Source organism: Neofelis nebulosa, chromosome 1 (assembly GCF_028018385.1).
Source record: "Neofelis nebulosa isolate mNeoNeb1 chromosome 1, mNeoNeb1.pri, whole genome shotgun sequence".
Taxonomy (NCBI): domain Eukaryota; kingdom Metazoa; phylum Chordata; class Mammalia; order Carnivora; family Felidae; genus Neofelis; species Neofelis nebulosa.
This window is the reverse complement of record NC_080782.1, coordinates 224,604,407-224,619,390: the sequence shown is the minus strand read 5'-3', so window position 1 is coordinate 224,619,390 and position 14,984 is coordinate 224,604,407. Positions and strand designations below refer to the sequence as shown.

The 14,984-nt window shown below is 39.0% G+C and overlaps 1 protein-coding gene across 8 annotated transcripts in view; it reads left to right on the top strand.

Annotated features, from left to right (window-relative positions):
• Positions 1-14,984, top strand: part of NEK5 (NIMA related kinase 5) — a 62,081-nt gene that overhangs the window by 18,164 nt on the left and 28,933 nt on the right. For all 8 annotated transcript variants that reach the window (XM_058686433.1, XM_058686432.1, XM_058686435.1 and 5 more), the window contains 11 exons: positions 659-742; positions 833-903; positions 1,997-2,083; positions 4,293-4,347; positions 6,250-6,450; positions 6,530-6,611; positions 8,494-8,627; positions 11,095-11,279; positions 12,101-12,167; positions 13,692-13,808; positions 14,805-14,891. In XM_058686433.1, coding sequence (XP_058542416.1) covers positions 659-742; positions 833-903; positions 1,997-2,083; positions 4,293-4,347; positions 6,250-6,450; positions 6,530-6,611; positions 8,494-8,627; positions 11,095-11,279; positions 12,101-12,167; positions 13,692-13,808; positions 14,805-14,891 — 1,170 coding nt within the window. The remainder of the gene's footprint in view (positions 1-658; positions 743-832; positions 904-1,996; positions 2,084-4,292; positions 4,348-6,249; positions 6,451-6,529; positions 6,612-8,493; positions 8,628-11,094; positions 11,280-12,100; positions 12,168-13,691; positions 13,809-14,804; positions 14,892-14,984) is intronic.

Sequence of the window (14,984 nt, the reverse complement as noted above, 5' to 3'; positions counted from 1 at the left end):
CCTGGCATCCAAAGAACCAATGAAATTTTAGAATAGTTTAAGGAAATCTTTACAGGCCTAGAACACATTTTTAAAAAGAGGCTCATGGCCAGCTAAGAGAAAATAAAATCAAGACTAAGAAAGGAGATTAAGTTTTAAAAGTAAGATATTTGTTGTTTTTATATTCGATACATATTGATAATTCATTAAAATTGTTAACAACCTCATAGATTCTCTGCCTCTTCTGCTTTCCCTCTGGGAAAAGCACCCTCTTTTCACTGAAAAGAGTGCCCTGGGCACCCTCTTTCCACTGAAAAGGAAACCCTCATGGCACCAGGGTTATCAGGAAATGCTGCTTATCTACTGTCCTAGTGCAGTTAGCAGACCAGTGTTAAGAAAAAAGAAAATCATGAACTGCCTCCCTCTCTCCCCTGCTTCTACTTATCTTTTTCTGTACTTTTTCTGTACTTTGATACCAGTGCATTCAAATTGCCTTTTGCAACCTCCATTTTTCTAGCTATAAAAAGAGAATAATGTGAGAAGATGGTATTTCCAGTAGTTTCATTCATATAAGTTTGGACACACAAATGTGCCATTTCTCTCTTTTTGTACATTATCATGAAGACATTTCAATGACCACCAGACCACTGACCGGTTTCGTTTAATGTTCCCTCTACAGATTCTGAGTTGGTTTGTACAGATTTCTCTAGGACTAAAATATATTCACGACAGGAAGATCTTACACAGGGACATAAAAGCACAGGTAGGAGTTCAGAGAGAAGATCAAGACAGAAACCAATCTTGTTGTTTTCTTGAAATATCTCCCACAACATAGCATTCTCTCTATTTATAGAACATTTTTCTTAGCAAGAATGGAATGGTTGCAAAGCTCGGGGACTTCGGGATAGCAAGAGTTCTGAACAAGTAAGTGCTTTTAAAAATCCTTTTTCTTTCTATTCATAACAGCCAAAATATGTATTTTTAGGTATCATGAATTAAGATATTAAAAGCTTGGTTTCCAGATAATTTGAGATAACTATTTCTATAAATGCCTTAAGTCATTCAGATGATACTTGGTCTGAGAGTAAAATTTCCAAGATAAATCTCGGTATAATACAATGATGGTGGCAGTATTGTGTAGTGTGAGATAAGCTTATCACAGGAGATGTGACTGAATACGCACAAAGCTAGTGCATTTAGTGAAACAGGCAAATTCACACATGCTCCGGGGAATGTATCGATGCAACTGCTTTGGAAGACAATTTAGTGGTAATAAGTATCAAGAGATTTTTAATCATTCTATTCCTGGGAATTTGTTCTCAGGGAATAGTTTGAAATTTGGAATAATTTAAATGTCTTATAATTGGGAAATAGGTAAATTTTATAAAACACGGCATAAGCGTGGACCTGAATATTATGTAGCCATTTATATTTATGATTTTGAAGACTTCTTGATGACATGGGAACAAACTTTGTCATATGAAGGCAAAAAATGGAATTCTGAATTTTAAATACTCCGTGATCACAGTCATATGAAAAATATGCCTGGAAAAAAGATGAGAAGGAAATATATCCAAATTTTAAATAATAGCTGTTTTGGGGTAGTGAGATTCTGGGTAATTTTTTTCTTCTTTATTCACTTTCGTGTTTTCCAAATTTTAAGCCGTGAGATTGCATTACTTTGGTAATTGGAAAGGGAGAATTCTTTCTGCATCTAAGAGTTTTATAATATAACAATTGTACTTCTTTGTGGAGTCTTTGAGCCATAAATCTGTTTTATGTATTGATTTTGGGGAGGTAAATTATAAACTTAAAAATCAACTAACTTTAAAAAAAATCAACTAACTTTATTATTCTTGTTATTAGTATGCAATATGTTTGCTTTATTTCAGTATGTGCATTCATCAAATTTTGTGTTATCCATTTTTATACTTTTTTTCTTGCATGTCTGTGTCTTAAGCCTTTTCTTACTCCAGTAATAAACTGTGTGGTTTTATTATTTAATATGATTTGCTAGTTCCATGGAACTTGCTAGAACTTGTATTGGAACACCTTACTACCTGTCCCCAGAGATCTGTCAGAATAAACCCTACAACAATAAAACGTGAGTTACCGACTATTGGTTTGAAAGTCTCAGTACTGACGCTGGTAGGTTCTCTTTTTCTTATGGTACTTATGTAACTGCATTTTCTTCATGTGTGAAATGGGGACCCCAGTGACTATCTTGGCCACTTCACTTAAAAATACAGGTGATAAAAGGAATATTAAAAATTGCAGTCACTGTGATGTCCGTCTTTCTATTTGCTCTTCATACCTTCTAAACGCTATTTAGCCAAATACGGGAAAGTGTTGTGGATGGGTCAGATAGAAGGCAGGGAGGTCTGGTGGCAGAGCCCCGTCACCAGCTCGACCAAGTCGGTTAACCTCTGTGGGCCTCAGTTCCCCTAGCAGGAACAGAGAGTGTGGGCCAGGTAATTGTTAAGGTATCTTCCAGCTTTAAAACCCAGCTAGTTTTATGAATACGATACTAAGCCCACTGTTCAGGAGTAGTATTGATATACGCAGTAGGAAAAGGTGAACATGAGGTAGTTTTTACTTCTATGTAAGAAGGGGAAAAAAAAATCCACTTTTCTTTTTTTTTTTTTAATTTTTTTTTTTTCAACGTTTTTTTTTATTTATTTTTTTTGGGACAGAGAGAGACAGAGCATGAACGGGGGAGGGGCAGAGAGAGAGGGAGACACAGAATCGGAAACAGGCTCCAGGCTCCGAGCCGTCGGCCCAGAGCCTGACGCGGGGCTCGAACTCACGGACCGCGAGATCGTGACCTGGATGAAGTCGGACGCTTAACCGACTGCGCCACCCAGGCGCCCCAAAAATCCACTTTTCAAAGCTGGCTGCCAGATGACCTTGTTGGCTTATCAGGAAGACTGAGTTCCTTCTGGGAGTTAATTTTCCATTTGTTTAGGAAAATCCCCAAGAGATGTTTGGCTGTTTGACTTTGCAAGAGATAAGTGGAGGGCAAAGCCCAGATGGCAGAGATTTCTAAAAAAGAATAGTAAACATTTCTCTGCATAGAAAAACAGGCTTTTTTTTTTTTAATAGCCTCTAGTCCCAAGAGGGGGTTTGGCCTCAAGTTAAGCAGCAAGGCAGCTGGTGCAACCTGGGTGGGAGGGCAGACTGTCCAGAGAAGAGCCCTGGGTCAGCAGCATTGTTTTGTTTCCTTGTACTGCTTTTTAAGAATTTGAATCAACATTTAAGTAAACTGATTTGGTGTTTCTGATAATTGGAAACCTTAGCAAAAATCAGCTGGGTACCCCGCTTTAGCTCAGAAAACCAGTCCCTGGTTCACCATAGTCCGCACCACAAACAGGGTGGTGTAAGACTTGTACATGTTCCCATCCGTCCCAGTGGCTGCATTCCCTGTTGGACCACCCTGGCTATAGGGGGCGCTCTGGGACAGGGGAGGGGACCTACAGATGACCCAGTGAAGACAAAATTCTGTGTGATCGTAGGAAGTGGGGCCAGTGAGTTTCTAGAAACTCTTAGAAAAATGCTAGGAAACAGCTGGAAGTTGTTTCCTACCTGTTCTATAATCATCACCCTTCATTTCCTCAAGCCTTTGGGATGTCTTTCTCGGCTCCTGCTGCACACAGAGGAAGTATTGCGAAGCAGTGGAACCCTTTTCCTCACTGTACTGAATCCTTGTGTTCACTTTTTTTTCACTTCTCATTATGTTTTTTTCAGTTTTTTTAGATTTAATGATGCTTTCTGTTCTATAAAGTAGCTCCTTATTAAACCAGTCATATATAAGTACTAAAGAACAAGTCTCCAATCATGTATTGTTAGCACATTTTTCAGTTTATGGAGTGCCAACTGCTATGTCCTTACTTAGTAGAACTTTGGTTCTGTCAATAGCCTGGAGTAGAATATACCTTTGTAAATCAACCCGATTTTCCCCTTTGAATCAAAACAAATCTGTGTTTGAGTCCTGCCTTCTTCCTCTGAATTGTTCAAAATCCCATACATACACACATTTTCTTTGAGCACATGAAGCTGAAGTAAACCCTGAGCCCTCAGATTGTAGCAGAGTTTGTGTATCTTTTCTCTGCTGGGATTCTGACAAACTACATATTGTTTTAATTTTATCTCTTAGGACTAAGAGTAGATAACGTATCTGAACGCATTTGTAAAAAAAAAAAAACTGGTCAACCTATAAAATTGTAAAGATACACAAATACAAAGCACTGTAAGGATAAAGGCTTTAATTCGGAATTATGGATATTTCTTGGCATGTGAACTCTTGTCTTCCCCAGGGATATTTGGTCTCTTGGCTGTGTCTTATATGAGCTTTGCACACTCAAGCATCCGGTGAGTATATTAATTGTCAAATTAATCTTGAATTATTGAAACTGTGTAAGTGAAATTAACTTTTGAGAGGAAAAAGGTTAATGTTTGGAGTTATTAGATTGTTAAAAATTATATGGACAAGATATTAAGATGAATGGTCGACCTATATATACTGACATGGAAAGATGTCCAACTTAAATATCCAGGTTAGAGAATAGTATACATAGAATATTTTCATTAAAAATAAATCATGTGAGGGACACCTGGGTGGCTCATTTGATTAAGTGTCCGACTCTTGATTTCAGCTCCGGTCATGATCTCACGGTTTGTGAGTCTGAGCCCCACATGGGGCTCTGTGCTGGCAGTGTGCAGTCGGCTTGGGATTCTCCCTCTCCCTCTCTCTGCCCCTCCCCTGCTCACCTGAGCGTGCGCTCTCTCTCTCAAAATAAATCAACGTAAAAAGTTAATTGTTAAAAAAATAAAAATAAATACATTGTGTGCGAATATGATCAGCAAAGGGGAAAGGTGCATGGGGTGAAGTCTATAGGAAACCAAGCACAAGCTTCTAAGAGCCTCTCCCAATGGAGTCACACAGGATACGCTAATTTCTCCAGCAACATGTTGTGACAGCACATGTGACATGTTAGCAACCAGAGAAGCTCTTTAGAGACCCGGTGCCCAAGGTTTTTATGTGGCACTGGTCATGTAGGCACCCTATATTTGGCATATACTAAGCTTCCAGAGTCCCAGGAAGAAGGCAGGTGATCAGCGTAAACCATGTTATTTGCACAAGTGGTATAGGCAAAGAAAGCCACTCTGAATATTTAGAGGGTGGTGGGAACTCTCCTGCAATGTGAGTTCCCAGATGCCAGCCAAGGTGCAATATAGTTAGCAGGTTCTTCTAAGGAGAGCAGTCCTTAACCTGCTGTGTTAACTCTTTTCTGCTGTTATTACTGTTATTATTAATTATTACTATTATTGTCAATGGCCACACAGCTAGTAAGGGCCTGATCAAAACGGGATCTTTACAGCCACCCCAGGCTGCTGAGCATTATTATTATGTGTAAATAACCAATGACTTCACAAAATGGAAGGTTTTCTGGTTCATGAGGAATTTTTGAGGAAATGTTTATGTCATATTAATTTAGAAAGCAAGATGTAAAATTTCATGTTATTATGACCTCAACTCTGTAAACATTATTTTACTTTTTCTTTCTTTTTTTTTTTTTTTTAACGTAAGCTCTATGCCCAACATGGGGCTTGAACTCACAACCCCGCACTGAGCCAGGCAGGCACCCCAATAAACATTATTTTGAAAAAGACTAGAAGGAAATATACCGCTGGCCGGGAAAATCATATGTACTTGCCTTCTTTGTAGCTTCCTATACCTTCTCGTTTTTTAGAATGAATACATATTATTTTGATAATAAGGAAAAATTAAAACTAAAAAAACCTTGTTTTACGTAACATGACATCACATTGGGTAACTACCTATAATACCTACTCATGAAGTATTAGTTGATGACAACAATTTAGGGTGGACTATGGTGCTTCCAAATGAAGCTTTAAAACATTGTTTTTTGTTTTCGCATTTTTTTTTTTTTTTGAGATTCAAATTCCACTTTGTTTATTTAAAAAGTCCGGATTGGGCAAAGGCAAAGGGACTGCTTTCACAAGGGTCCCTCAGCCGGAAAAGGGAAGGGCGGTCAGTTCTGGCACCCCCAGTTCTGGAGTGCAGGAATCTGAGGGCGACAGGCAGAGGGCCCCACCCCAAGTGTGAGAGTGTGTCCCTGCAGCGTGCCCGCCGATGGGGGCACAGGTGGTGAGCACCTGCTGGAAATTCTGTTTTGTTTCTTAGTATTACTTTACATGCAAGTACTGAATTCTTCTCTGACTTAGGATCATTATTCCTTGTCCTTCCAGTTTGAGGGTAACAACTTACACCAGCTGGTTCTGAAGATTTGTCAAGCACATTTTGCCCCAATATCCCCGAGGTTTTCCCATGACCTGCAGGCCTTGATATCTCAGCTCTTCGAAGTCTCTCCCAGAGATCGGCCATCTATTAATTCCATTTTGAAAAGGCCATTTTTAGAGAATCTTATTGCCAGATACTTGACTCCTGAGGTGAGCTCTGAGGTGATTCTGTGTGGATTTTGACAGAGATTCTGGTTAGCAAGTCCTTGACACATGTGTTTCATCTTAGGTCACGCACGAGGAATTCAATCACAGCATCACTCATAAAGCAAGATCATTGGCTTCTCAATCTCCAGGGAAGGGGATCCAAGGTAAGAACGATTTGACCGTGTGATCAAAACACCTGTCTTATGTGCATCTCACACAGTGAGTTGGGATATATGGCTGGCAACATTAGTACAGAAATTCCACCAAATACACCAAATATGGATGTTTAAAGAATATGAGTAGTGGAAGCAGGAGAAAAATCATCTTGTTGAATGGTGACTAATGGTGGTGCCTGTATATCTAGCCGACGCATGATCTGGATGACTTATGTCCTCTCTTCTCATTAGTTAGGAAACTTCAAGAAGCAGTGGATTTACGAATAAAGAGACACTTGAAGAAGTAGAATCATGGGGTGCCTGGGAGGTGCAGTCAGTTAAGCGTCTGATTCTTGACCTTGGCTTACGTCATGATCTCACAGTTTGTGAGTTCGAACCCCACACTGGGCTGTATGCTGATGGTGTAAAGCCTGCTTGAGATTCTGTCTCTCCTCCTTTCTGCCCCTCCCCAGCATATTCTCTCTCTCTCTCTCTCTCAAAATAAATAAATAAGTTTAAAAAAATTAAAAAAAAAAAAAAAGAAATAGAATCCTAACCTAACTTTTGCATAGGAAAGAGACAGTAAGAGAAGGTTCACAGACAGGCCTGGGACAATGAGATGAAGCTTATTTTTTAAAAACAGAGAGGATAGACTGGCGATTCGGAATTCTCTTGCAAAGGCCCCTTAGAGCTTAAGTTAGTACCTCAGACATAATTGGTAATAGTGTGATCTTTATTATATGACCCCTGAAGGAAGCAGGTAATACTTTATGGTCATGATCAATAGAAAAACAATTTTAGTGGTGGTTTCAGGAGTCAGCTGATGATGTGCTCTGTGCGTGTGTGTGTGTGTGTGTGTGTGTGTGTGAGAGAGAGAGAGAGAGAGAGAGTCATTAAAGAAGACAAAATTACCAGTGTCATTGATGTTGTGAAATAAGAGCAGCATAGACTTAGTCATAACCAAATGTCTGAACTGAAAGGGTGAAGAGGAGGAGAAAATCTCCCCAAGGAGTCAGGGAAATCTATCTACTGTGATAGAGAAACTGAACTTGAGGAAAGTTGTCAAGGGAAGAAGAGTGAATGAGTCCCTCTGCCATGTGTAATTTGGTCTGGTGTAGTTATGTGTGGGCCTAGATTGAGGACATTTCAAAAGTGGATAAGTGGAGGGTGAGAAAAAGCATGCTGTCCACATTTCTAATATAAGAAAGAAAGGAAAACAGGAAAAAAGCCTGATGGTGACAAACACAGACATGTTAGAAACCTGCTCATACACTGAAAACAACAACGTGGCATGAGTGATGTGGCCTATAACCCAAGCTGTGATGACTATATGTAATTACTTGTACATATCTGATTATTACTTGTACATGTCTGATTATTGTACATATCTGGTTATTACTTGTACATATCTGATGCATGCTGTCTCTGTCAATGTTAGCATTAATCCCTAATTTTTTAAAAGTAGTGTTATATATTACTAGAAATATGTGAAGGAACCCTGGATAGAACGGTTTTCTCTGTTCAAAGAAAAAGCATGGTGTGGGGCGCCTGGGTGGCTCAGTCACTTAAGCGTCCAACTCTTAATCTGGGCTCAGGTCGTGATCTCACAGTTCGTGGCATCGAGCCCCGCGTCAGGCTCTGCACTGACAGCGTGGAGCCTGCTTGGGATCCTCTCTCCCTTTCTGTGCCTCTCTCTCTCAAAATAAATAAGCATTTTTTTAAATGCATGGTGGTTTTCCATCAGCACTTGTCCCACTGGGTCTAAATATCTCTGGCTAAAGTGAGCTTACTGTGTTACGATATGTCCCTTACGTTTATACTCTCACAAGCATCGATACTAAAATGCGAACATTTTAAAGAAATTGAAGTTGTTTTATTTTGGTTAAATAAGATTCTAAAATACAGAAAGCGAGATTCCAGGGAAAGTGCCTACCAAGATCAAGGATATCAGTGCCTGTTAAAAGGAAGGAAATATTACATAGAAATGAATGGAGACCACCAGCTGGAGCCCAGAAGCCCATAGCCGTAAGTTGTACTAAACCCTTTCTCTAGTTTGTTAGCAGGTAGCGTGTTCTATGGATCTACTTGCACATGTTTGTGAAGTACAAGCTCATTACTTTGGAGTCTCCTTATTTTGTACTTTCAGTAAAATCATTCTGTAATGAGCATTCAAGTGGTATCTCATTAGATAACTTCTAGTTATTATATTTTTAAAAACAATGCTGTAATTTCTTATAAGTAGTCTATGTACTAGTTTTAGTTTTCCTCTTACAACTCAAAAATCTTTAATTTATTTAAAGAAATAACATTTTTCTATATAAAACAAGTGAGTAGCATAACTGCAGAAAACATTATGCTTTTTTTTTTTTTTTTTAAAGTAGACTCCATGCCTGCGTGGAGCCCAGTGCAGGGCTTGAACTCATGACCCTGAGATCAAGACCTGACCTGAGATCAAGAGTCAGATGCATTACCAACTGAGCCACCCAGGAGCCCCAGACATATGCATTTCATTCTCTTAATTCTAACGTGCTATATATAATTGAGAAACTTTTATTATATAATCAGTGATTTTTTCCTAGAGATTCTTTATGCTTATTTATCTGAATCCACATTAGCAGAGCATTGAATCTCTTAGTTGATGCTAGTGAAATGCTTCTGGTATATATATGTATGATTAAATGGCTATTGTCTTTTAGTTGAAGAATTGTATTTTTAAAGAAGGCTTATGGTATAATTAGAGGACCATTTGGAAATATGTTTGCTCAGGTTTACTTGCTATATAGACATTTTAGAAAATGTGTGGTTTATAGATAGATTTTGAAACTATTTATTAAATTATTGTTCTTCATTTGATAGACCGTGGTTTAACTTTATTAAAGAAATTTAAAAGTCGGGGCACCTGGCTGTCTCAGTCGGAAAAACACGTGACTCTTGATCTCAGAGTAATGAGTTCAAGCCCCACGTTGGGTGTGGAGATTACTACAAAAATAAACAAATAAACTTAAAAAAAGAAATTTAAAAGTATGTTGTGATTTAGAATACTCTGTAGCAGACTCCTAGGAGAGAGAAAACATCTAAAAGATTCAAGGATGGATTAAGTTAGGAGAACAAGTTGATGTTTTTCTAATCAATCCATTGAGTGCTCGCTTCGGCAGCACATATACTAATCAATCCATTGAAGGTTTCTGCTAATGCAATGGAATGAGTGGGTCTCCACAGGGACCACCTGTGGTGTTCTCATTACCATTTGGGGTTTTAGACAAAACCCTAAAGAAGCTGTTAATTTTCTTCAATACTTGTCTCTATTTCTAGACACTTTTCAACAAGTCATTAGTAGGACCTTGTTTGGGGTTATATATAGGTAAAATTGCAAAACTAAGAAACGTAAGTCATACTTTAAAAGATTTTTAAAATGAATACATAATTTATGTTTAGACTAATAAACCAGATTTTATACACTTATTTTAATATCTAAATAAAACCATATGAAGTTGCCATTTTTTGTAAGTTAAAAATCGTCCAATATCTACAATTCGATGTGGTTCAATTACCATATATATGAACCACAGAGCATTAAGAAGAACAGAGGAGATAGTGTGTTACTTCTTCACAGTGAGGAAATTTCAGTTAAAACCATTTGTTTGGGTATTTATATTTCCAGCTACCAGTTCTAGTCCTTTCCAATGGTTTGAACTTCTTTTACTCTTTTGTTATCATCTGTTCAGTGGGCAGAATTGTCCTGGTTAACATTAAATTGACCCTAGTTTGCTGTTCAGCAACAGGGTCCTGACTGGTTTTCATGTGTTAATTTGGCCTTTTTCTTGTCTTACAGCTCAGTGGCCTTTACTTAACTCCAAGACAAACACTTGTTTCTGGTTCTCCTACCATTCTGTTTTGTTTGGGAAGGGTGGTGAGATGTAGTTTGGGGTGATAATATGCCTGTGGCAGCTGTTACATGACTTTCCTTGTGTTTACTTGGGAAGAAGGATTGAATGATTCAGCATTTTCTTTCCTTCAAGTCATGATGACATTTTGTATTTAGTCAATTTATCAGAACCTAAAAATGTTGTGAATCCCCAAATTTGTGGGTGGCACAATACCATTTGTTCTCCCATAAAGTACAGCAAGATGTAAATAAGTTTATAAAAATATAAAGTAATAATTCTGAGTTTAGTTTCAGATCTTGGGTTGACTAGGCATACTCACTAGCTAAGTATTTTTAGTAGACCAATCATGAAGTATGCAAGATTCCTATTCACACCTTAATAAAATGATAAACTACTGGGCTATAGTACTTAGACTTCTCAAGTATTTTCCATTTCCAGGATTTGGGGATTCTAAGATTATTTACCTCTGAAAACCAGTCTAGAGCAAAAAAACAAAAACATACCTTCAGTGCCTTGTCCTACCTATGGTCACCATCAAACTGTCAATTATTAGAGATTTTAATTATGTGTCCTCAAAATCTTTCCTCTTCTTTTTGATCCTTCAGATAAAAATGGTAGAAAGGCCCAAACTTCCTGCACTCTGTGGTCATTATGATTATTATTATGCTCAACTTGACGTGTTGAGGAAGAGAACTCATGAACCAAGTTACCACTGTGTTCCTCCAAAAGATTCTGGAGTGGAGGAGAATTATAAACAGGAAGAAAGCCACAGTCCATCACTAGGTCAATGGTAATGTCAGAATCTTAGTTAAGCTTTGGTCCTCTGAAAATATCTTGATATATCAACATTTATTCTGAAGCCCTTCCAAATTTTCCTAAAACAAATAACCCAAGAGGCACTTCCAAACTCTTCATCTTGAATACTCAAGTCAGAGTTTCTTTTGCTCTTTTTCATCTCAAATCTGATGTAGCTTGTCTTCTTTATCATGGAACCATGAACATGTATGTATGTTATTTTCCAAAGAAATTATTAATATTAATCAATAACAATTGAATTGTAATCAGATTATCATTTGAGACATATTAAAAAGACATACTGAAAATTCAGCATGTATTTTCCTGGGATCTTTCATTTGTGCGCCAGCATGAAGAGCCTCTAGAGGTACAGGAATGGCACACAACCATGGCGTCGTGGAACTCAGAGTGCAGTGCAGGAAATGGACAGGCAACTGGCAGTCAAATCAGGGGTGCAAGGCCATCAGTCAGATGCCTGCCCAAAGCGTGAGAATATCATGGTATGGATTTTTCTTTTTCCCTCCAACATATTGTAGACCATGGATGGACTGATCCTGTCCTGAAGAAAAGTCACTGCATCAGAATATGTTTCTGTTTTATCCTCTCCTGTATCCCCAATTGGTACAGTTCTCTTTGCTTCCTTTTCTTCCTGAGTCCACAGAATGCATTCTGTAACTCTGAACCACTTCTTGAACTCAGAACTTTAAGCCACAGGTGAACTATGAATCGCATTCCTGAATTGAAAATCCACTCCTCAAATTGGTGCCTAAGACTAGTAAAAGTTTCTACTCAAGCTAAACATTTTTATTTTCTAAGGCCTGCTGAATACCTTCAGAGGAGATTTGAAGCTCAACAGTATAAGCTGAAAGTGGAAAAGCAGTTGGTAAGTAAAATACCGATCGTCAGAGGCAATCAGGAACTTCCTGTTCACAGATATTCATGGGTCCTTATGTCCAAGTGCATTCTGCATAGAAGATCAAGACTACTCTCCACCTTCTCCAATTTTTATTTTTCTTTTCTTGTTTTTACTTTAGAGAGAGAGAGAGAGAAAGAGTGAGCAGGGGAGAGGGGCAGAGGGAGAGAGAAAGAGGATCTTACACAGGCGCCATGCTCAGCATGGAGCCCTATGTGGGGCTTGATCCCACGACCCTGGGATCATGACCTGAGCTGAAATCAAGAGTTGGACTCTCAACTGACTGAGCCAACCAGGTGCCCCTTAATAGCTAAAGAAGAATAATGGGAATAGGCTTGAATCAGAGCGTGGGCGGCCTGGTTTCTTTCCTGGCTCTGTCCCTTGCTGTGTGACCTTAGGCAGGTCATACAACCTTTCTGAGCCTCAGTTTCCTTTTTATAAGTGACAGTTTGGGAGTAGATGAGCTTTGAGGTCCCTTTCAGTGCTACAATTCTTTGATTCTATTTTATTAGAATACTACACATCTTTTAAAAAGTGACTATTGTATTTTATTTGAAATGAAAGTTAGCTTTTTAAAGTTTAACCTTTATTCTTTAGTGTCAGAGTTTCGGGGTGGAGGCTGGATATGCATTATATTTCTATTACTCTTACTTTGAACTACTCAAAAGCTCTAGTTCTGTTCCCCCACCTAACCTGATGCTCCAGTGATGGCTCAACTTTTATAGAACTTCAATTTCACAATCATAGTTTACCAGTTCAGAAAATGAATCTGGGTGTCTCACATGGTAGCATAAAATATTGATTGCTTAGGATAACAACATAAGTGGCTTTATTAAATTTCTTTACTTTAAAAAAAATTTTTTTTTGACATTTTTTATTTATTTTTGAGACAGAGAGAGACAGAGCATGAACGGGGGAGGGGCAGAGAGAGAGGGAGACACAGAATCGGAAGCAGGCTCCAGGCTCCGAGCCATCAGCCCAGAGCCCGATGCGGGGCTTGAACTCACGGACCGCGAGATCGTGACCTGAGCTGAAGTTGGACGCTCAACCGACTGAGCCACCCAGGCGCCCCTAAATTTCTTTATTTTTTAAGTATTTCATATTTCAATTAAGAAAATTCTGCTCATCCCAAATAGTGAGTTTTATTCACAATATAATTCTTGTTTAAAGAAAAAGGTCAAATGACAAGATGTTTCTAAGATGCAAATATGCCTTAAAATTATTTCATTTGAGGGGCACCTGGGTGGCTCAGTCGGTTAAGCGTCCGACTTCAGCTCAGGTCATGATATTGCGGTCCATGAGTTCGAGCCCCGCGTCGGGCTCTGTGCTGACGGCTCAGAGCCTGGAGCCTGTTTCAGATTCTGTGTCTCCCTCTCTCTCTGACCCTCCCCCGTTCATGCTCTGTCTCTCTCTGTCTCAAAAATAAATAAATGTTAAAAAAATTTTTTTAATAAAAAAAATAAATAAAATAAAATTATTTCATTCGATTGATAGGGTCTTCGTCCATCTTCTGCTGAGCCAAATCACAACCAGAGACAAGAGCTAAGAAGTAATGGAGAAGAGTCTAGATTCCAGGAGCTGCAGATCAGGAGAAACAAAATGAAGGAACAGGTTAGAAGCAATCTAATTCCCAGGCTCCCACTGTACTTGCCATTGTCTTTTGTGCTGTTCTGTATATTACTTTTAGTGTTCCAACAGTACACCTGAAAGGCGGAGCTCCCTTGCCCAGTACTTGTTGGACACACTCGGGTGAACCTCCATGCTGGGAGTTCGAGGGGTTACCGAGATACATATTTCACCTCCTCGGAGAATGTGATGTGGTGAACTTCATAAGGCTTTTTACCTTGGATTGATAAAGTAACCACCCATCATTAACATTTTTGAAATATGTATTCGCTTTCTGGGGCTGCCTTCACAAAGTACAACAAACTGGATGGTGTAACACAACAGACATGTATTGTCTCCCAGTTCCGGAAGCTGGAAGTCCAAAGTCAAGATGGCATCAGGGCCATGCTCCCTCTGAAAGCTGTAGGGGAATCCTTTGCTTCTTGCCCACTTCTGGTGGCTTGTCAGCAATCTTTGACATTCCTTGGCTTGCAGCCGCATGACTCATTCTCTGCCATCAATACATGGCATCCTCTCTCAGTGTCTCTGCCTTCACATGGCTTTCTTCTTAAAAGCCCCCCCCCCCCATGTTGGGTTAGGGATCCGCTCTACTCCAGTATGACCACATCTTCGCTTAACCAGCTATATCCGCAGTGACACTATTTCCAAATAAGGTCACATTCTGAGGTACTGGAGGTTAGGACCCAAAATAGCTTTTTCTAGGGGGTAAAACTCAACCCATAATAGTGGATATATGAAGTAATTGTATGTCATGAGCACAGTTAGGGTTATATATAAAAGTGAGATCACCCCAAGCCACCCCATCGAAGTCACAGGGAGGGAAGTACCACAGCTAAGACATAGATTATCATCTTTAGGAACAATGGGTTTTCCGATTCTTACTGTTTGTCACACATTCTTTAAATCGTAGGCTGTATAAGAGATTACTTTGTTCAATTGTTCACCAACATTTCAACCTTTTGAATTGGGATTGCTTTCCAGGAATATTGGAAGCAGCTAGAGGAAATACGCCAACAGTACCACAATGACATGAAGGAAATTAGAAAGAAGATGGGGAGTGAACTAGAGGTGAATACATTTTTCTCCCGAAGGAAATATGGTACTACTGATTTCGATCTACCTAAAGTGAGCAGGGTTTCAAAAGCAGCGTTCTCCTCATGG